The sequence below is a fragment of the Rissa tridactyla genome, chromosome 2 (assembly GCF_028500815.1).
Source record: "Rissa tridactyla isolate bRisTri1 chromosome 2, bRisTri1.patW.cur.20221130, whole genome shotgun sequence".
Taxonomy (NCBI): Eukaryota; Metazoa; Chordata; class Aves; order Charadriiformes; family Laridae; genus Rissa; species Rissa tridactyla.
In genome coordinates this window covers 81,695,241-81,718,614 of record NC_071467.1, presented here as the reverse complement: position 1 = coordinate 81,718,614, position 23,374 = coordinate 81,695,241, and the positions used below count along the sequence as shown (strand labels likewise).

At 42.4% G+C, this 23,374-nt stretch overlaps 1 protein-coding gene across 2 annotated transcripts in view; it reads left to right on the top strand.

Moving 5' to 3' along the window:
- Positions 1–23,374, top strand: part of MYO10 (myosin X) — a 170,977-nt gene that overhangs the window by 128,063 nt on the left and 19,540 nt on the right. For both annotated transcript variants that reach the window (XM_054190799.1, XM_054190800.1), the window contains exons 20-28: positions 10,226–10,350; positions 10,511–10,625; positions 13,894–14,000; positions 15,025–15,234; positions 15,536–15,575; positions 16,009–16,911; positions 18,202–18,325; positions 19,310–19,553; positions 21,884–21,979. In XM_054190799.1, coding sequence (XP_054046774.1) covers positions 10,226–10,350; positions 10,511–10,625; positions 13,894–14,000; positions 15,025–15,234; positions 15,536–15,575; positions 16,009–16,911; positions 18,202–18,325; positions 19,310–19,553; positions 21,884–21,979 — 1,964 coding nt within the window. The remainder of the gene's footprint in view (positions 1–10,225; positions 10,351–10,510; positions 10,626–13,893; positions 14,001–15,024; positions 15,235–15,535; positions 15,576–16,008; positions 16,912–18,201; positions 18,326–19,309; positions 19,554–21,883; positions 21,980–23,374) is intronic.

The following is a 23,374-nucleotide window of genomic DNA, read 5'->3' as shown; positions in this document are numbered from 1 at the left end:
AACTAAAGACAATTCAAACTTTTTTATTATTTTAAACCTTATATTTTGCAGAGGTGTGATTCATGAGAGTTGGGGCTTTTCCCATTTTTTGACAATTGGAGCTGATAACGTGAAGGCGTTTTTTATTATTTCATGGTGAATGTGTGAAGGCTTTGTAATGACTTAATCTAAGCCAGTCCGTAGCGCTGCAGCCTGTCTCTTTGCAGACAGTCAGTCACAGTAAAATCTCAGCCAAACTTCCCTTGCTGGACCGCCAAATACTTGCATAGGTAATGAGCTTTCCTCCTGCCAAGGCGAAGCCCTGCGTGTGGGAAGCGCCGTTCTGGGTCGCACCGTGTGCCGTCTTGTTCCTCTCCCCGGTGCAGAGTTGGTCTTTGGGTGTCCCGGTACCAAAGGTTACAGAAGTCAGCACTAAGTTTCTTCAAATAAATGAAAGTAGTATTTTTTTCCACAACTGGAGTGCTGAAAGGGGGCTAGTTAGATTTTTTTAGTTTAACCCGCTGGGTGGCAAACTTGTAAGGAAACCATTAACGCCTGCTGGAAGGAGGAGGACATCCCGTGTTTTCTTTGAAGTGTCTGGTGGCTTCGGACGGTCCCACCACCATGGGTAAGCTCTTCCAATGAATATACTCAGTGAGAAAAAGGTGTGCCTTCTGGGATTTTCATGCTTTTTGTGTCTTTATCTGCTGTATATTAGAAATTGTTGTTGAATGTAAGCTCTTGGTATAGCTACTCGCAGATTACTATCAAGACCTCTCGCTTTCTCATTGATGAGCTCCTCAAGGCTTATTGAAGCCCCTTACTGCTTTTGTTTACTCAGATCTTTATTCTCATGGCTCTTACCTAAATGGTTTCCAGTGTAGCAGTGTCCTTTATTCTGCTCCAAAATTAGACACAGCATTTCAGTAGCGGTCACATAGCTGAGGAGGACAGGTTAGCCCTCAAAGCACTAAACTGAATTCTGAAATATCAGAGAATTTTTAGTATTCTCTTTAAAGCAATGCCCCAAAATAGAAGAGTCTCAAGACGTAAATGGCATTCAGGCACATGGTCCTAAAGGAATAAGGTGTGACCAGACCTAGAGAAGCAGCAGGTGGGTGCCCAGGACTGAAGCCGAGAAAAGAGTGCAATTTGGATTTAGAGTCCTCTTCTGCTCTGCTTGTGCTCTTTGAGTTGGTGTCTCTTGTCCCTCTGTGGGGTGTGATGTTAGCTTCCTCCAGCCAGCCATCGCTAGCTGCTCTGGCTGGATGTGAGGTTCTTCTGCCTTCTCCTTTCTACTTATCTGCAGTGGAGAAGAGGAGGCGATATCCCTGTGTATCCTCTCCCCCCCTGTATAGAGCTGCAGTCTGAAAAAAGGTTGCTCACTTCCGTGTCACCAAGGAAAGCAAGGAGAGTTGCGATAATGCGGATCAAAGTTATCTGCAATACTATTTCAGGATGCAGTGCTGAAGTGATACTGTGTCAGCATTTCAGTGAGAACCAGCTACATGGAGGGTTTCACGTATTCAAGTGTGAGATTACTTGTAGTAACGCTACACTAGATATTAGAAGTACACAGAATTAGGTTCTTACATGGATTGTTACAAAAAAAGGTTTTACAGCTATGTCAGACTTTGGCCATGCAAGATGAAATTAACCTTAAACAGCATCTCTCAAGTATTTTCATCTAATTAGGATCCCCTGATGAAACTTGGTATCTTTCAGGAATAAATGCTTGATACTAAACACCATTATCTGAAGAAATGATGTTAGAGGAACCATCCTAAAACATTATTTACTGCTTTTAAGTATAAAAATGGACTTATATGCCCAGCCTGCCAATAAACTATCAAATAACAAAAAAAACTTGTAAGGTGTGTGTGAAAAGTCTGGTGTGGAGAAGTGAAAGTACAGTGGGAAAATTAAATTTAAAAAAAAAAAAACAAAACAAAGAAAAATAAGGGTGGGGTCTCAGTCCATGTAAGTTATTTGATGTCATCGCTGAAGTGAAGTGTCTGGGTTTCACCATCTACAGCTGGTCTTTGTGCAGCCTTGGCGGACACGGAGCGGTGTGCGCCGTTGTTTTCTTGACCATCGTAATGAACAGCGGTGGCGTTGGTGTTGGCCATCTTGACACGGGGTGGGTAAGGAAGGACAGCTGTCCTTGCAATTAGTACCTCACAGCATGTTTCTTCATGGTTTGTCTGTGGCTATCCGGCAGCCTGATTGATTTTCTTCAGGAGGAGCCTGCTGACCAGTCACAGTGTGGGGAGAATGAGGCCAGGCTGGGGTTTAGTCTGCAGGGACTGGGGGCTTTAGTGAGGATGACCTCAGATGAAATGGCAACAGATTACTCACAGGTGGAGAAGGAGGGTCCGTGAAAAGTTCCAGCTGGGGCCCACGCTGCGGGTTGCACCTTCTGTCAGCGTGCTGAGACCCTGCCAGAGCGGCTTCAAAACTTAAATCCCTCTTTTCCCAAATGCTTTTAATCATCTGTCCCACATGGCTGGTCCTGCAGTTGCTGGGACAAACAGCCCGAGACTTGCTGTGCATTTCAATGGACGCCCTGAATAATGTATTCAAGCAACAAGGCCTCGCTCCCTTCGGCTGACGATTTAGGCAATCATATAGACAGCTCTAAACACGCACTTAGCAAACTTAAATATCTGCAGTGTTCAAACCTGTGCCTTTCACAATCCATTCCTATTCGGTGAAGTTTTAAACAGTGCGTAAGAAATTACACTGTTCTTTTGAGGAGGTAGCGTTCCTCTGGGCTTATATGAGAGAGGCAGACAAACTCTGTCTTCCTTTAGAAGAAATTCTGTATTCCTTTAGAAAGGAAGGCTCGCAAAGAGGCCGTTGTGTGTTTACTCAGGGGTAGCCTTTAGTCCATGCAAACCAAACAAAAAGAAGTTTACGCTGAAATGCAAGAGTTCAGTGACAATGACTAACGAAAAGTAGATTAAATAGCCCCAGGATTGTGAGTTTATTGATCCTTATTGACAAAAGCATAAAATCGCAGCAAGCCGGTCAGAACCATTTGAGCATCTTTTCTCCGACAATGAAGCTAGTTCCAGCTCTTATCTTTGCTATGTATAGACAAGCAGGACCTGAAGGGTGACTGCAGCATCTTTGTAGATGGGTCTAAGTCAGCAGTGTCTTGACCTAGTTGAAATCTTTAAACACGAGTGCAAATGGTCAGTGTGGTAATGTACTGCTCCATAGCTCTTAAACGGGCTGCTGTCTTAAAAATATCCTTGAGATGCCCTTGATTGTAAAGTAAGCTGGGTGACAAGCAGAATATAAATACAAGAGCATTTTCACATTTGTCTATTGAGTCTTCTCTTTTGACTGATTTGGTATAGCAGAATAACTCTAAAACTACAGTGTTCCTTCTATACAGTATTATTTATTTTTAGCAGGGGCAACTCTAATCTGTGGCATGAGAGTGGCTAATTGTGAAGTCTGTCTGTTATCTGAAATACTTCGGGCTGGAAGATAAGTCACGCAGGTCAGATGCAGCAGTTGGAGTTGAAAAGAAGATCAGCTAATCATGTAAACACTTGCTATTGGTAAATGCAGGACCTTCACGTTCAGACCTGTAGAGATTGTATAAAAGAGCCAGCACATCATTACTGAGTTTGCAGTGAAATCCGGCCTGGAGTTTGCAGCAGAATTTTTTGAGGCACAAGTGTTGTTGCAATATACCCGTGCTCTTTTGCTAGCAAGTTACCACCAGTAGTGTTTGTAATTTTTAAAGGCTTTTCATGGGTTTTTGGGGTGGGTGTGTGGCTAAAGGGCAGGAGAACTTTGAGCATGCAAAACACTTTCCGTAATGTCAGGTTTATCCAAATATTCCTTGACTTGCCCGTGCTATTCAGTAGAAATACCAAATAAACATTTTAGCTGTGGCATGTTCTTTGTTTTTATTCTCCTATACTCTTACGGTGTTTGTCTGTGGACACAAATACTCTGGGACAGTAAGGGAATGTCTTCAAAAACAAAGCAGGCATCAACCTTGTCTATGTTTTGACCTGAACCTGTTCCAGTTAGAGCTAGCCGCCTGCTGGAGAAGACTGTAGAGGGTTTCTTTCCTTGAAATACGCATACTCTTAGGTCAGCGGGACCTGATGCTCCAGGTCCTTGGGCAGGACACGCACAGGTTTTAATGCTCCTTGGGCTGGAAGCGCAGCAACTCTGAGGTCGAAACTCTGTTGAATAAGCTGATGCCATCAAAGTTTACACTGCAAGCGACTGAAGAAATGATGGCTGGAAGAGCAGGGGAGGAAATGGTCTGTTGGCGGCAGGAGGGTGACCGACATGGCGCTGCAGCTGAAGTCTCTGGACTTGACAGGGAGGTTGCCCGCGCCCTGCCCGTCCTGGCTTTGCAGAGCATTCTCCTGTGGCTGGTGCAGGCATTGCCCTTTCACTTCTCTCAGATTACTGGCTTGAATCCTCGGCACGAGTAGAGGCTGCCGAGCAGCGCGTATGGATAAGAATCACTGAGCGTAATGTGGTTTACAAAAGGCAAACAATGGGCATGCAGACATTTTCATATCGGTGCAGCTAGATTAGAAGTTATTATATTAGAAGTTAATTTATTCACACTTTTCAGATTTGTTTGGGGGGAAAAGCCTGGAGCGTTGGTTTTGACTCGTGCAGCTGGTGACTGAGATCAGAAGACCATGGGGACTGTTTCAGAAAGATCTGGCTTAATAAGTCACCATATTTCTGAAGAAATATCAGTACACATTAGGATGTGTAAACAAGTTCAAAATCCATTCTAAAGCAGGGGAGGACTGACCTCCTTTTAATTTCTGCTGCTTTTCTCCAGAGTAAAATTGCCAAGACTTCATTTCAGGAGTAAAAGAGCAGATTTAAAAAAGTAAGACATTGAGAAAAGTTGTTGGTTTTTAAATAAGAAATTACTTTTTCCACATCCTCTTTCCTGTTTTTCGTCTTTTCTTTCTCTGTACCCGTCTTCCACAAAACACTTGGCTAAGCCAGGAAAATCAACACACCTGAGACACAGTAGCAAAGCTGACATAGGCTTACTCAAGATGTCACTGAGAATCTAAAAACAAGGGGCTGGGGTTCCCCCCCCCGGCTCCAAGTGTCTCTGTGAAGTTCCTCCTGCCTACATGAAATCCGTGAAGCTGCCGTAATCCGTCATTATCGTGCCTGTGCTATTTATTCTGAGGGAGGCAGTGGTTCAAGGAGGAAGAAGGATTTCCGCAGGGGAAGTCAGCTATCCTCTGTGTTTTAAAGGAGCAAATGATGCGCAGAACAAAACAATGTTGTGTTCTCCTTGTGTGTTACTCGATGCTTGAGGTCTCCACTAAGGGTGATGTCCAGGGAAAAGGGACGGTGTTTTTTCGAGCCTCAGTCAGACTGTAGTCTAAGGAACTATTTTATCATGAAAATTATGTGTAGGTGTTAGATGTCTGTCCTAATGGCTCCTTCTAATTGTGATTGCAGGCAGAAGCTTTGCCCTTTAGGAGGCTCACATCAGATCAGAGCAAGCATTTAGCAGCTCAAGGAGCCGGAGTCTCGCCAGCAGAGACTCCAGGTCGCATTAAAGCCTTGGCTTTGGTGCCGTCTGGAGCAAATTCACCGGAGACTTTTGGATTCAGGAAATGATACATTACAAGTTGTGCTACGAAAGAGTGCACCACAAAAAACACCTTTATCAAGTAGAGCAGACCTGACTTGTAGCTATTAATGTCACATTGATGTTGCTCAGTGCCCCAACAAGGCTGTGACCCACGTGAGTCTAGCCCTTGTCTGGCGATTTTTTTGTGTTAGAGTGGTTTAGAGCTGCCACTCTTTCATAAAAGTAAAATACCTATTGAAAATTAAGTTGATTTGAAGTTGATTGCATCTCTTGGACAATTTTGGAAGCTATCAGTTCTGTTGCCTTCTCTTTTATAAAGTTGATCTTACTTTGCAGGAGTCTTACCTTCAAATTTTTACTTTGGAAGACATATTGTTTTAAAATCAGTTACGGTTCTGTTGTCTATCTGACATTTTCCTGCAGAATACAATTTCTTCCCAAGTGTTCATTTGTGAAACGAGTACAGTTTTCACAGCAACACCAGTAAAAATTTAGCAGGCCCCGGAGAGTCCTGTCCTGTGTTACTTTGGTATAAATCCGAAAGTTAGCTTGCTTACCACGGGAAGTCTGAAGGAGCACCAGTAAAGCTACAAGACTTGAACATCAGCTGCACAGGTCGCTCTTTGCATGGAGATTTTTTACCATTGCAAATTTAACTCCTTAGTGCTGCGTTGAGCATCGTTCGGGTGGAGATGGTCATCATCCTCTGTCTTAGAAGTGTCTGCAGTTTAATAGTGGGGTATATACAGTACTTGCGCTCTGGTTCAATAAGTGAACGTGCAGTTGGTCTTTTAAGTACGAGGAGTCCTGCTGACTGGAAGTTATGCTTAAGTTTATCCCTGCCTGCAAGTGTTTATGCAATTGAGGCTGAAATTCTCTTCATCCACAGAGTAAAACTACCAGAGGTACAACGTATCGCCAAGTCATAAGGTGGATATGCCGGATGCCGTGGTGTTGTGCACAGCACCGCGTTTGTTACTTCTTCTGGTTGCTTGCCTTAGATCTAGGAAACCCTGGATGCATTTTAGTGCGTAGGGTTTCGTCCCCCTCTCTGACCGGCTGCAGCTCTCCTCATTGCTGAGGACTGAAGAGCTGCTGCGATGGCTCCCTCAGAAACCCCCAGGTGATGGGGAGTAGCTTCTGGTACTCCGTATTCAGAGTGTAAAATAGGAGTCCAGCACATCTCCTGCCACCACCCCCTGTTTACTCAAAGCAGCCAGACTTGTTGCAGATGTAATTTCAGTGATACGCCAGGGCAGGATTTAACCCTCCAATTTAATAGCCTCATGTTTCTGTGAGCAATTAAAAATAGCTAGTAATGTAAAGTGAAAGGAGTGTGCTTATGTAATTAAAATGGCGATGGTCTTTATGTTGCCCTGCTGGGATACCGCGTTAACGTCTCTTGCAGTGTTTCATGCTTCTCTTTAAAATGCAGGCTTCTGAAGGTAGGTGACTGTGTGACAGTCCCAGCTTCTGGTGACAGAGCAGGGCTGTTTCCGACTTCTGTAGTCGCTGGAGAAAGATCATGAAAATGTTGCCTTTTTCTCTGCGCCTGAAAACAGGGATGGAAGGAGAAAGTTTTTTCTAAAAAGTAACATAAGCTTTCAAGCCAGCCTTGTGGCTGACTTTTGGCTTTTTAAATGCCTGGGGCTGGCAATAAAAGCATTAGGTGGTGCAGCAGCCATCTGGCTCTCAAAGCAGGAGGTGCTCCCTTGCAAATTGAGAGGCTGCCTTGTGGGGGACACGTCTGTAGTGTCACCAGAATTTTGCCTGGCTTTGGTGTATCCCCACTCCCATCCGTGCATCTGCTTCCTGGTCTCACTGCCCCGAAAATACTGTTTGTTTGCAAGTCTTGCGAAGAATGTCACCTCCTGAGCCAACGAGTAAAGGTGGGGTAAAAGGACTGAGAACACGTATAGTGTCAAAGAAAAAAAAAGATTTGTTGACCTGTGTCCATTTGTGGCACAATCAGCCTTGGGTTACATGAGGCAAAAGGTGAAGATGTTTCTCCTCGTGCTTTGTGCTTGCGTCCGTGTTCAGCCGTTCCCTTCCCTGTCGGCATCATCAGCCGCCTGTGCAGAAACAGACAGGCAGGGGTGTGCAGGGACATTCAAAGGAAGGCTAGTTCCCTAACACGCCTGGCTGCCATAGCGTGGGCACCTATGGAAAACACTGTTGGCAGTACCAGTCGTGACAGTATCAGTACCTTTATTGTAAGCGTTCGTACTGCGTGTTCACTAAGATACAAAGATTTTGCTTGTGGTTATTTTACTGGTGGTGGCAAAATACAAGTGAAGCGCATTGTTGAGAAAGAAGAGTTTGTTCGCATCATTCGCAGAGGCATTTTTCCCCTCTGGAGTATTAATTTTTTTTATACACGTGGATATGGAAATCAGAATCATAGAATTGCCTGGGTTGGAAAGGGACCTTTCAGGTCATCGCGTCCAACCATCAACCGAACACTGACGAACACCATCACTAAACCATGTCCCTCAGCGCCACGTCTATCCATCTTTTAAATACCTCTGGGGCTGGCGATTCCACCACTTCCCTGGGCAGCCTGTTCCAATGCTTAATAACCCTTTCTGCGTAGAAATTTTAACTAATATCCAGTCTAAACCTCCCCTGGCACAATTTGAGGCTGTTTCTTCTTGTCCTTTTGCTTGTTACTTGGGAGAAGAGACCGACCCCCACCTCTCTGCAGCCTCCTTTCAGGTAGATGTAGAGAGCGATAAGGTCTCCCCTCAGCCTCCTTTTCTCCAGGCTGAACAACCCCAGTTCCCTGGGGTTCCTGAATTTCTCCGCAGCCCCCGTCCGCCTGCTGGGGCTGGATCAGGTCCTGCAGGCACACAGCGCTAATTACCCCAGGCAGGACAGGGCTCGGCTCACCGTGGTGACCAGCCGCTTCTTAAAGCACAAATTGTTTTCATTTTTGCTCAGTGCTATTGGCTGTGGAGGAGGGGCCGGGCTGTGGTGTTTTTCCATATGAGATTTAGCCCCTGTACCAAAGGAAGAAGTTGGGAAGTCTCTCGCTGCCAGAGGACCGGTGAGTGCTGGGGGAGGGCTTGCCCCCGCCCAGCTCTGCAACACCTCCGTGCAGAAGGACTGAGGCATCTCCAGACGAGTCTCTCACCTCTGCTCCAGAAAAGAAATTAATGAAAGGAAGAGTAGCGACATTTCGGGTTAGGCATTTTGCCTTTTAATGGAAGGAGGTAGAAGCTAATCTATCGGTATTTTTGAAGCTACCTAAGTAACAACTCAAAGGTATCATCACTAGCACACAGTGTTTTGTTTTATGGATAAAGGTGCTGGTGGAAAAGTTTAGACTGGGTATTTTAAATGAACTTTTGGGTCTGTGTTTTCCTGAAAGTACTTCGTATAAGTTAAAATTTCGGGGAGTCATTTATTTGCTAAGTTGAACAAGAGGCATGATTAAAGCCAGTTAATAAACACGCAGAGAGTCCTCTGATTTACAGTTGCTCAGGGCTTGATCTTGCTGGCATTTCTATCAGCTGAAGGACTTCAGATCTTATATAAACCATTGACTGTATCTATGAGATCCCACCTTCTGAACTACTTCTTGCGGGATGCTAAGCACTGTACTCCACCCCTGCAAATGGCTTTGCAGGAGGGTGACCTGATGGGTTAAAGTGGATGTTTGGGCTGATTAAATGGGGTATTTACATATGGCGTTATTTTGGTGTTGGGGTTGCCAGCGTTTTGCAAGACAGCAATTAGCAGTATCTTGAGTAGCTTTGTGTGGCTGTGGCTGGTTTACCTCAAAGCGTGGTGAAAGCGCAGGTGACTCGGGGGATTCTGAGGTGGGACGAGGGGATTCCTTTGGCTCCCAAGGGCAGGAATATACTAATCAGTATTCGCAGGTTTTCATGACTGAGTGGCTGTAGAGTTATTCGTTTTCTAAATGAAAAATGATGCTGGAAGAACTGCATCCAAACTAAGGGAAACTTATTTCAGATAAGCAGATTTTTTTTTTTCTGTTTACAGATGAAAATTCTTCTGTTCAGAATAGCAGCAAATAGAAACTCTTTGAAATACAGCTTATTTAAGATTTGAGGTACCACTGGCAAACTTCCATCCCTGACCATAGTAGATGAATTGTGACTACACTAAAAATTAAATCTTTTCTGCCCTTTTTGTTTTGTTGTGGGTTTGTTTTGTGTTTTTTTTTTTTTTCTAAAACTGTATCACACCACTGTATTTGTGTATCTTAAACATTTGGGATCATCTACAGGGACTGTAAATTCAGTTGCTAAAGAGGGAAAATAGTCAAGCTTATAGCTGCTGACCTGTTAGCTGCCTGGGCTTCTTCCTGTCGTTTCTTCCTGCACAGCAATGGCCTGCGAGTATACCTGAAACGGAAAGAGAGGCCTGATTGCATTAAATGGCTTTAAATGTTGTGTCTATGGAAAGGATATTGTGTAATTACCCCTTTATTTCCATCCTGTAGATATATTTTTATATGCTCAGAACTGCTCTTGTCCTTTAAGACATTGTGTAGCCAGTTTGTAGCTTTTGTGCGTTTCAGATTCCTGTAATTTGCCCTTTGTTTATTTCCCCTGACATCTCTAACCATTGCTATTAAAACCCTTGTTTTGAACCTGCTCGTTTCAGATGCCAGACCAGTTTGATCAGACAGTGGTGCTTAACCAGCTGCGCTATTCGGGGATGTTGGAGACAGTCAGGATTCGGAGGGCTGGTTTCCCAGTCCGGAGGCCCTTTCAAGACTTTTATAAAAGGTAAACGCACTGACTTGTGCACTTCAGATGCAATTCACGGGTACCAAATCAACGTTTCCATGTTGAGGAATAAAGTGAAAATCTAATAACAAAAAAAAAATCATATGGCAAAAATAGAACTTGTCTCTTAAATGAGGTAATAAATACTTTTGGTTGCCAGGTATAAAGTCCTCATGAGAAACTTAACTCTGCCTGAAGATTTACATGAGAAATGTGCCGTCCTACTTCGTCTGTATGACAACACAAGCACTGAATGGCAGCTTGGAAAAAATAAGGTAAAATTATCTGATTCTGCATATTGTGGGGCTGGTGCTTATACAAAGCTGAGGGGACAGGATTTAGACCGCCCAGCTGCAGAGATGTAGTTGTAATGGTAATTACTTGTGGCCTTAAAAGAAGCTGCGCATGCCTGTTGGTGTCTTGAAGCCCTTATAGCAACAATTAATTGTTGTGCTGAGGAATTTGCTAAGGCACTTAGACACTGACTGGCGATTTCACTCGTGGAGAAAGAGCCCACTTGAATTTTCTGCCACTGCTCACAAACAATAGCGCTGGTGAGGATCAGGACTTAAAATGTGGTAGCTGGATTTTATCATTTTCAGAAGCATCGAGCATGTGAGCTAACACTTTTGTTCTGCAGGGAGCCTCACTCATACTCGTAAACCCACCTGGGTGATACCTGCTCAGTGGCTGATTTAGCCAGTGTTCGTGTGTCAGAGTTGAGCTCTAAGTGCGTTTGCCATCTGAGTCTGAAGAGTCTTTTTCAGAAGTACCTTGATATATGTCCTACCTATATTAGACCTCGATGTACGTCCTACTGGACGATCTGAACTTTGTCCACAACTTTTTTTTCTTCCAAAAAAAAATTCTAATTATTTTAATTAAAAGAATGGATTCTAATTTGAGAAATAAAACAGTCCGGGTGTTTTTGCATGCTCATTTTGCAAGTCTGATTTTGGACAACAGGTGTGCGCAGAGCTTCCCTCCTTGCGAATTTGTGCTCTTGAACTGAACAAATACTGTGAAAGCACTGCATACTCAGGAGAAGATTCCCCAACGCAGGATTTGAGGTTTCCTAAATATTAAAAACACCTGGTGCAAGGGACTGGAGAGATATCAGGCCATCACTGCCAAGGATCACCCCCCAGGCCTCTGCAGATAACCTTCCCTTCTTTTTTTCTCTGGGTAACTCCTGTGGGTGCTCCCAGGGCGTCTGTAGCGGAGAGAGAATGAAAACCAGATCCATACGTAAAGTTTGCTGAATTGTGTGTTGTGCTTGCAGTTTTCCTGTCAATTGGTAGAATTGTGAAACTTTCTCGTTATCATAAGGTAGCAAAAATATTTTGTAAAATCTGATTGATTTCTGTGTGAAACACCCTTCCTCCTCATTCTCTTCTCCCCACAGCTGCATAGTTTTGAAGCGTTTCCTCCACTCCTCTGCACAGTTAAGGAGTCTCGGAGGTGCTATTGGGAAAGTTGATCTCGTCATTTTACAGCTATTGTAAGAGACAGAATCTGAAATATTCTGATGACAATTGGAGTCATCTTTCATCCCACTTTTGTAGACAATGGCTTACAGATAATAGTGATGATGTTACGCCGCTGGGCTGTGCTTCCCATTATACTTTCAGATGTATATTAACAGTATTTACACACGGACCTCAGACGGTGCTTTGGCATCTTAGGGACATATATTTATCAGAACCTGAAATTGTTTTAACCAGCTGCTCATCAGGACCTCAGCAGGAGCCAGAGCTCTCTTGTAACTTCCCTGGGCTCATCCTCCCCCAGGAGCTGCTACACATTTGGAAGAGTTTTCATAAACAGCTTATTGTAGAAGAGAACAAGAGGGCTTGGTTTCAGACTGAACATGGGATGGGGCACTGTCCTGCCTGTGTTATTGAAAAAGGGTAGTAACAACACTGCGATGATTTAGCTTCGGTGTAATTTTTTTTTTCTTGTCCTTTACATCTCAAGCTGCAATGCACCTGCTCGGGAAAAGGCATTACACCGGGCATTCATTAACATGTGCTGAACATCCATTTTTGTTCAGGAAGTAGCTGAATGCCTTTCTGAAGCGGAATTTTGTTGTATTTTTAAAGCCAGTGTGTGTAGAGCAGACAGATTGCCCACTGAGTGAAAGAAATGGCTTTTGCCATGCCTAAAAACTTCACATAGAAAGAGGTGCTCCATACAACTCAGATACTGGAACACTGGGACTTTCTGTGGAGCTTTTTTATGTTCCTTACTGTTGGGTAATTTGTGGTAAAATGTAGCCCCGTTCTAGCTACATTCAAAACTCACAACTCTGCACCTCCTCAGGAACCATGCTGCTTTGGCTTTGATGATGGGAGTTTTTTTCCCCTAAACACAGAGGGAAAAACTACCTTTTTCCTACTTGAACATCCCCAAAAGTGCATATTTTTCTTTCTTTCTTTCTTTCTTTTTTTTTTTTTTGGATTCACAGCAAGAAAAAAACAAAAACACTTCAAGGAAGCATTCCTGCTTTTAGATGTCTTTGTATCCTTCCTCCCTTAGCAGAGCCCACGCTGTCCGTACACTTTCCTCATCGCCACGTTGCGATGTGTTGCCTGGCTCACCCCGGATAATCAAAGTATCACTGAACTGCACGTTTCCAGCCGCTCATGTCTTAGGCAGCAGCGTGCCAGGCTGCTGCCACCTTTAGCTGACAGCAGCAGATTTCCTTTCCAAAAGGAAAAGTTGAGAAGGCCTGGATAAAGGGCTGGCAGGAGATGGCTCAGGGTTTCGTGGGTGCCCAGTAAAGAGCAGACATCAAGGCGGGTGGAAGAGGGAAGCTGCACCCCCCACGCCTCTGCTTGGCTGGAGAAGCAGTTTCATTCATTTAAGGCGAAATAAGCCAGGATAGCTCAATATATGGCAATGCCGTGGGCTAAACCTGCCTCTAAGAGGTAGTCCAGTGAATGGCCCCATTCAGCGCTCAGCTGAGAGCCTGGATGGGTGGATGGCGGTGGTGGAGTGTCTCTCTCCCCCTCTAATGACCAGGAAAACGCAGTCGAGTCAACCCAACTATGAAACCACTCTAATTTCCGCTTACTTCCACAGGCTTATAGCAATGTCGTTTGAAGCAATGAGGCTTGTAAGGGGTTGTGGACCCTGGTGTTACTGTGAAACAGCTAAATTACTGGGGTGGTATTTGTGCTCCTCAAATCAGGAAGTTCATGCTAAGTCCTACAACTTCTTTGGCCCATGTTGCTCTTTGGTGGGAAAAGCTGTTTCATGATTCCAGTAATTATGTTGCTTTTGGAAAAACCCTGCTTCTAATTAAAATTTCCATTAGTGTAATCAGGCTTTTCCCACTGAAATTCAAAGTCAGAGGATCATCTGCAGGTATTTTCTTTTAAGAGGAATACGTTTTGTTTTTTTCTTTTCTGTTGAAACGGTATGTTCGTCTCTGAGTTCAAAGCTGGGGCTTGCTACTCAGACTGACATTGGCAGCATCCTGGCTGTCCTTTATATATGATGCTCTCCACGAGTGGTTAAGCCAGAAGTTTTCTTGTGTAGGTGTTTCTCCGGGAGTCCTTGGAACACAAGCTGGAGAAACAGCGAGAGGTGGAAGTCACCAAGGCAGCAATGATTATCCGAGCGCACATCTTAGGTTATGCGGCCCGGTAAGTGACTAAATGAGAATATTAATAATCAAGCTTTGGAATAAATGGCTGGGGTGCCATGGAATTAAATCCTTCTGGCACAACTGTTAACTTTTCTTAGGGACCAGGCATCCAAATCCTGTAAGTGGCTTTTGAAAAATAGCAGCTGGTATCTTTGCCAGACCCAGGAATAAAAGAAAATAGAGTTTGGATTGTTTTAGTATAATGAATAGGACAGTATAGAAGTTTGGAGGTCAGCCAGTACCCGTATAATTGTATCATGGCATTAGATCCATGGTAGGAACTCTAGCTGGATGGCACCTAGTGGGGCTGCTCCAAGTTACCAGCTGAGATTCAGATTTATCTTTGCTTCGTCATGGTAAGAAAAGAGAAGGCAAATAAAACTAATTAGTTTAGTTCTTAAAGAACCACGACATTAGGTAACTGATTAATGTTTCACTTGTTTACCTGGCCTCATGCATTGTGTGTTAGGTGGAGTTGCTCATCCCATCTGTTTATTTCTCTGCTTTTTCTACAAATCAGTAGACAGTTTAAGGAAACTTGTTTGCATAATGGGGTAATTTCTCTTCATGCGTATATTAGTCCTGTCCTTATATTCTGACCACTATGTTGCTTAAAAGCTACATTCCTTTTTTAATGACAGAGCTATCCTGCTGTTCATGATCTTTCTTTTCAGAGATATGGAATAACTATGTATATTCTTTCTCTGCATGTGTGCACACACACAGGCCTGTCTTTTTAGCATCTCTTTGTCAGGGACATAAGAATATGTAAGACGGGTAATGTGCATTTCCTTATTGAAGACACAGACAGCCCTGTCACAGAAATGGGAGAATCCCTTTCAAATGAAGGAGAATGTGAACAAGAATGGAGAAACCATCACAAAGCTAGAAATAATAAATTGTTTTGCTACCATGGGGTCGTTCCTGCAGGTCACCATGGCAAGACTTCTTGCGACTGCTTATTAATTCCTTGTTTCCTTAGAAATTTGCATGTTTGGTTTTTTTTTTTTCTTATCTCCCAGAAAGCGGTATAGGAAGGTTCTCTACTATGTGGTTGTGATACAGAAGAACTACAGAGCGTTCAGTGGTAGGAAAAAGTTCCTGTGCCTGAAGAAAGCAGCCATAATCCTTCAGAAGCAGCGGCGAGGCCAGCTTGCTCGACGTGTTTACAGGGAGCGACTAGAGGAGAAGCAGAGACAAGAGGAGGAAAGAAGAAGAGAGGAGGAAGAAAGGTGCAGTATGCTGTCGTGCAGCACTCTCCTGGCAGTGCCGTATTAGATTTTGGTCCGAATCGCCTTTATTTCAGGCTGTTCTTGATCAAGTGATTTTGGAAACCTTTGGTTCTTTTGATAAAAGATGCACGTAGCTATCATGGTAGTTTCATATTCGCATATTCCTTGGTGACCTTATTTTTTGGCTGTCTTTTCCATGTGGCAGATGATCTCTGCAAGTTGAGATACTGCCCTAGCAAAGGTACGTGATGAGCTTATGTTGAGCTTGACTTACTAACTTCTCTGCTTCCCTCAATTTTAGGGAAAGACAAAGGCAAGAAGCAGAGCGTCTTGCCCAGCAGGTAAATTATATTCTTACTGCTTTCAGCCATCCTGTTTACTTGAGTATCTCAACCCAGCCATTAAAAAAATAAGAGGCATCTGTGGCATTTAAACCAAACTTCTTATAGGAGTTGGCAGATAAAGCCAAAGGAAACTTGCAAACAGTTGTTTGCATGGAAATTTCTTTCACCTCATGCTTCATTTAATTTCTGGCAAAGTTTGAACTTTCTGCATGTATTTCAGCTGTCCAGTATCTGTGAGCAAATGCAATCATACTTTCATTTTTCTTTCCTTTTCTTTTGTTTCTGAGGTAGGGATAAGGGTCCTTTTAAATGAACAGCATGTTGGGACAGTAGTGCTTTAGAAATAAACAAATTTTTAAAAGGAAACTTGCATTGAGGGGCCTCATTTTATTTTCTTTTAATTTTTTATTTTATTTTATTTTGAATGCAGGCTGAAGAAGAGAGAAAGAAGCAGGAACTGGCTGCCATTCAGAAAGCCCAGAAGGAGGCAGAGCTGAAGCAAGAGGTGGAGAAGCAGAAAGAAAGCAGGCAGGTTGAAGAAATCCTGCGTCTGGAAAAAGAAATTGAAGACCTGCAGCGTGTGAAGAAGCAGCAGGAGCTATCCTTGACAGAGGCTTCACTACAGAGGCTGCAGCAGCTTCGAGACGAGGAACTCCGGCGGCTCGAGGACGAAGCCTGTCGAGCAGCCCAGGAGTTCCTGGAATCTCTGAACTTTGACGAGATTGATGAATGTGTCCGAAACATTGAGAGGTCTCTCTCTGTGGGCAATGGGTATCCTGCTGAGCTGACTGAACAGACTGGAAATGCCTGCAGTGAAAAGCCCAACTTTAACTTCAGCCAGCCATATCCTGAGGAGGAGGTAGATGAGGGCTTTGAAGCTGATGATGATGCATTTAAGGATTCGCCCAACCCCAGTGAGCATGGCCATTCTGATCAAAGGACCAGTGGCATCAGAACAAGTGATGATTCCTCAGAAGAGGATCCCTATATGAATGATACTGTGGTGCCAACAATTCCTGCTGCTAGCAACACCATGCTTATACCTCCTACCCACGATACGGTCAGTCTCCACAACTCTTCAAGTGGTGAATCCACGTACTGCATGCCAGAAAATGTATCGTGTAGACCCCCAAATTCTGTGGAACTTATTTCTCCCGATGGAGACTATGATTATGACCAAGACGATTATGAAGATGGTGCTATTACTTCTGGTAGCAGTGTGACCTTCTCTAATTCGCACAGTAGCCAGTGGTCACCGGACTACCGATGCTCAGTGGGGACCTACAATAGCTCTGGAGCATACCGATTTAGCTCTGAAGGAGCTCAGTCTTCTGTAAGTATCACTGGTTTTATTATCTAATAATTGATACGTGCTTTCTGATTTATTTTGGGTGGGGTTTTTTTCCCACTGGGCAGCCGTAGAGTCACTGTGGCTGTTCTTACAAATAAATGTCTGTGTTGTGTAGTTTGACTTGCTTAGGCTGCGTATGGACATAGTTGTCTTTTGCCATCTAGATGCCACTGGGGTGAGTGCATTAGAGTTAGAGGCAGCTGGGATGCTGCTTGCAGTCCTAGGCTTATGCAAGGATATGGTTCCATCTGTTTTAATGCAGAACTGCACGCTATTTGGCGAGGAGCTCGATGCACGGCCTTGGGTGCAATTCATAAGCACACTTCTTCTGTGTGCATCTGTGTTTCAAGGGAGGAGTACCAGTAGTATGGTGGGGAATTGATTTTGGAAAAACAAATTCAGTTACAGATGCAAGTTGCAGCAGTATGGAGCAATAAGCTGTTTGCAGAAGTCCCTGAAATGCCAGGTGAATTTTCAGATGACTTGGAGAATAAATTTCACATGATGGCTAAAATTATTGAGGCAGACACTCATACTGAGCAGCTCTTTCTCGGTGCCATTTACTGAGCGTAATGTGGGCTTTGCTCCTGCAAATATTTTTGGAAGAATATGATTCCCTCTACCTGTCACAGAATACTTCTGTGCGACTGTGTGTCTGGGAAAGTGAAGAAGTATTTCAGCAACGCTGGCTGAATGCTAACACTAAAATATCTGTTACAGTTGAGGTTATGAAAGCCAGTCAAAGAGCCACCATGGTCGTTGCGATAAGTTGACAGTTCTTGCCGGAGAGAAAACACTTTTAGCTGTCTGTGTTGAGGACTCCTTCCTGTTGCGCGACTCTGGGTGTGCGTCAGATACAGAACAGAAATTCTTATTATTTGGGGTAAGGGTGGAGGAAGCCATTACCACAGCTTGTGGAATATGTTTCTTTTTCAAGACTTTTCTAAGCTGTTACCCACAGCACTTCAATGATGGAGGGAGGTAGCACAAGGTAGTATATGCTGGCCATGGTCTTGCGAAGGGATAACTTTCCTCAGCAGCTACAAAGCTGTTTCCTAGATTCGTTACCTGACATTAGAGCTAGTGTATAATCAGACGGGACCAGCTGCAACTTCCTGCGGTGTACTCCTTCCTTTCTGACCTGGACGAAAAGCAACGAGGAGTCATGTCCTTCCGATACAACATAAGATGATTTAGCTGAAGACTCCTAAACCATTTTCATCTAAACTCCTTCCTGAGAGATCGTTTCACCTTTATTCCTCTCTTCTGTAGTTTGAAGACAGTGAAGAAGATTTTGACTCCAGGTTTGATACAGATGATGAACTTTCCTACCGGAGGGATTCAGTCTACAGCTGTGTCAGCCTGCCCTACTTTCACAGCTTTCTGTACATGAAAGGTACTGGGTGAATCAGAGTTTGCTAAATACACAAAATAACAAAAAAATGTTTGTTAGACCTTGCACTCCAATTCGCTGTAGAGTTAAGCTATTTTCTAATTTTTCAAAGGGTAATAGAAAAGTCTGGAGAGAGCTGCTCTCAAATTAAGTTACTTTCAGCAGCTTACAGCTGGCAGTCTTTTTCCCATCCGCAAAGGAACGTTAACATTTTGGGCTGCCTCTGTTTCATTTTACATCTTTTCTGGCATGTAAACAACAGAATATACAGTATAAATATAGCATAATAACGCACAGAGTCAAACTGTACCAAATTTTGAGGAACGCTGATTCCATCTCCCCAAACCTTATAACACAGACAGCATTCCACATTGCAGACCAGTTTTACTGACCTCAGTTGACTTGATTTGGTTAAGGTTTCTATGACTGTGATGTAAGTACAGTGCAAGGTGTATTGTCCGCCACGTAGCCCCACTTTGGTGTGACGGAGCTCACACTGGTATATTTCCTACTCGAGTATAGCTTTTTCAGGTTTTGTGGTTGAGTTGAACATTGTTACCTCCTAATAACCTGGAGAGAGGAAAGGGTGTAACACTAAACTTTTCCTAGATTTTCATTGGGATACATTGAAAACAGTGCTAAAGATGTGATTCTTACATGCAATAAGACTTTTTAATAATTTATTCTTTATTTTATATATGTTATATATAAGGGTGTATAATTATATATATGTTACATATATGGGGTTTTTTAGAGAGAGATTTATTATAATTTATAATTTAAAAGTCTTTAGATTGCCAACAATATTGGTGGCCTTAAGGATATACAAAAATGAGATCTTTGGTTTCATGGCTTACAGCAGAGACTCAGTTTAACTGCAGCATTGTTGGTCAGCATCTTCCAGCGTGGGTTTGGTCACAGCTTCTGTTTTATAATATAATTTTTTGTCTTAACTACATGTAAACCCACATCTGTGTCTTTTGCCAGGCGGCTTAATAAACACATGGAAGCGACGCTGGTGCGTCCTGAAAGATGAGACCTTCCTGTGGTTTCGTTCCAAGCAGGAAGCACTTAAGCAGGGTTGGCTTCACAAAAAGGGGGGTGGATCATCTACGCTTTCCAGAAGGAACTGGAAGAAACGATGGTTTGTTCTCAGACAGTCCAGGCTGATGTACTTTGAAAATGACAGTGAAGAAAAGCTAAAGGGTGCCATTGATGTCCGAACAGCCAAGTAGGTTTATATATTTTAATATGTTAGCCATAGTTCCTCCTACATACTTCTTGGGCCTTCATCTGGGAGGATGTTAAGTGCCTTGCCTTCAAACTGTGTAAATGCAAGCATGAGAGTGTGCGTGATGAAGTTACTGAAAGCAAGTGTTGTCCTTACTTGGCTCTCCCTTAAGTCTATGGAGCGCTCCAGAGCTAAGCCAGTGCCAAATACTTACGAAAACTGCTGCTATAATAAACCCATCTCTGCTTTCTCCCAGACTAGAGGCCCTACTTAGTCTGTAATGATTCCCAAGGCAATCTGGGGCATGTTGCCAAGTCCGTAGCTGCAGGCAAACCTGGAACGGAGAGGGTGGAATTAATAGGCCCTGAATATATTTAAGTTAGCATGGGTCAAAGCTGTATCTTCTGGATGCATTTACAATTTTTCTCATGTTTGAAATAACTGCAGTAGCGGTAAGAAAGTCTTTAAAATGTGTATATTCATTTAAAAAAAATAGATTTACTAAACCTGGCGTAATAACTTATGTCTTGCTAACTAAAGTTCCTTACGCCTTGAAATTCTACGCTTCCTGAAGCATGCATCAAAAAAGTTTTCTAAGGGATGGTATTTTTCCTTCTAAACTGTCACTATGCTTTATGAAATTATGGATTATCTAACTAATTAAAAATTAAAGTCTGCTAAAATCGGTAGTCTCATTTCTGTATAAAAGTGTACTTAAGCTTTCTTCAAAGGTAGAGAAAAACAGAAATGGCTGTAACACTTGTTTCCACTCTGCTCCTTGTCATCTGCAACTGTCCGTTTTATTTTGTTAATTTAACAGAGTACTTAAACTAAACTGAAAGCTTAGATTAATTTTTTTCTTTGGAAGTCCTGGCTTGAGCCTGATTTCATTCGGGACAAAGTAAATAGTTTCAGCAAGCATCCTGACTTCCTCTTGTAAAACCAATGGGCTGCTGGCTGTCAGGTAAATCTCTGAATAGAGACTGAAGTTCCTACCACAGTTGTTTGGGTTTTTTTTGTTGAAACTGAATTTGACTCTGTCTCAGGTACCATAGCATTTATTTAGCATATTTTTCTAATATGCATAAACCATCTGGTTTTTGTTGTCACCACATTGTTTCATCGACAGTGCCCTACAGAAGTTCATTGCTGAACGTACCTTTAAAATTGTCATGAAAAGTTTGTTGAATCTAACTTGAATTGTATGTTCAATCAATGACTATTTGTGTATAAAAGAGCTAAAAGGAAGAGTATTTGTATTTAGAGAGCTGTATGTCATGAGAAACAAGCACTAGCTTTTCTAGGTAACTTTAAGATTTACTGAGTGCATTCCTAACATATCGTATGACTTACATATTTCACCACTCCATATTAGGGACCCAGTTTAAATTAAATAAATCTTATGCTGATTCACTTAAAACGAGGAATAGGGAAGTATTCTGTTGGACACTGTTACTGGGAGGGAAGGAAACCAAATTAAAGAAAACAGCGCAGAATTACAGCTTTTTGTTTTAATAAGCAGATAAATTGTCCTCATGAGTCTGATAAGTGGAGCTTGCATGTATTGTTTATAGGATAGAGATTTATGAGAATAGTACAGCTGATAAGGAAATACAGCTAGTTAAGGAAATAATAAGCTTCAGACAAATACATTAAAAACAGCAAAAAGGAAATCAAGTTGATTTCTTAAGCTTCAGGAAAACCTGATGTAATACTTAAATTACTCCTTAAAAATCTTGTGCTTTGTGGTTCATGATTGCTTAATATATTGATACCTAGATGTCCAAACTACAAATTAGAAAGAGGTAATTTTTCAGCAGATGAGTGCTCAGCTTCTTCTGGAAGTCATGTGTGGAATTGTCTTTATGCTGACTCACAACCACACAGAATCGCTAATCCAGGTTTTGTTTGGTTTTTGGTTTTTATCTTCGAGAGCTTTCTTTTTATCACTCCAAAAATTACTTAGGTATGCAGTCAGTTCAGAAACATATCCATTTCTCAACTCAGTTATCCTTGCCTCTCTTGAGGTTTGATAATGCTTTTTTTTTTTTTTTTTTTAGTTCTTGTTAAAACAGTAACAGAATAGTCAACTTGGTATAGTGACGTTAATAATAGTTTGAATGTTTTTACCGTATAGGCAGAAACCACAACAATAGTTTGGTGAATTAATACTGTCTGATCAATCACATTGTGAATCTTGCAAATGAACCTGATTGAGGGGCTGGCTGCTGTTATTTTAAGTACCCGTAGTTTGTGAGCCTCTCAGCAGAAAGAATTTTCAAAATGTTGATGATCTCTAATGCTCAATCTTGGCATTTTCTTCTTTTCAGAGAGATTGTTGATAATACAGGCAAAGAAAATGGTATTGATCTAATAATGGGTGATAGGACCTACCACTTAATTGCAGAGTCTCCTGAGGATGCAAGGTATGAAAGTCATCAAGCCTTTTTCTTTTTTTTTTTTTCTTTTTCCTTTTTAAGCTCTGTGCCATTCTGACTTGTACTTATCATTGATTTGTTTGCCCTCTGTCACAAATACTCAGGCTGTGTTAAGCATGTTGCGTTTAACACTTTTTTGAAACGCCTGCTCAGGAGAAAATCTTGGGGAAGAACATTACTAGGAAGAGTCAGACTGCCAATGAAAATTTGCCTAGAATTTGGCTGTTACCCGTTTCTTACTAGCAACTTTCTGAAATACCGTATGTCTTTAGAGAGACAGTCATCAGGCACTGATGCTTGTCTTGTGCATTACCCTCCTGCGTTTAGCTGCATAGATTAAATCAATATTTAAGACCCTGTAATCTGCCTGAAGTAAAGTACTGTTCTTTAGGATTGGGATTTGTTTGCCTAAGAAGAGCCTAAATTTTTTTCACTTAAAAGTTGTCATGTGGTCAGTGGATTTTAGGGTGAAAGCATGTTCATGAATAAGAGGAGCGTGCAACAGAGTGTTTCCCTTTCTGCTGATTTAGAAAGGGTCTTGTTTTTGTTGCTAAAGGATCCATATCAAACTGTAGGGGGAGGCCGGTAGGTGAGGAGCAAGCTTGACTTGTCAGATCAGATGTAATACGTATTTTAAAAAAAAAAAAATTCCCCACACTACAGTTCACGCGAGATAATAATACGCTTGCCCATAAAAATCAAGCATTTAAATAAAGTGAATTTAGTAATCAAAGCTTATTACCCACTGCCTTGCTGCCCCAAGGCCAGGATACAGGATGCCTATGTCAGCATCACTTGAGCTAGTTTTGCTCTGAAGCCTTGAAAGTTGCTTCGTATTATACTCTTTTAAAGGTATAATACCTTACTGTATCACAGAACCCTGAGTATAAATTTAGCAATGCTTACAATGCAGAAACTTTCTTCCATTTTTCAGGTGTCCTTAAAGTTACCCTTGAAATAAGTTGTGAGCTTTCCAGCAGTTATCGTTAAGATTCTTGTGTGATGTCTGTATATTTTAAAATGAAGGCTTAGCTAATGTCTCTCCTATTAGGCTTGTGTACATGCCCTAGGGACCAATACGAAATTGTCAGCATAAAGACTCGTCTGTTGTCATACATCTTTCATTTTTTTCTTAATTATGGAGGAGGAGACACTATATGCTATTGTTGTGTATAGTACACTTAACACACCACCCAGATTAAATTTCTTTTTACCAGCGTATTTCATGTTTCTTTTTTCTCAGTCATCCCAGAAGATTTTAATGAGGGAGATGTGTAAGGATTTGCAGATAGGCTTAAGTCAAAGCCTCGTTAATGTTTGGCATTGTTAAAAGTGAAGTACAAAATTACTGGACTGTGTTGGTTCTGGATCTGCTATTGAAAA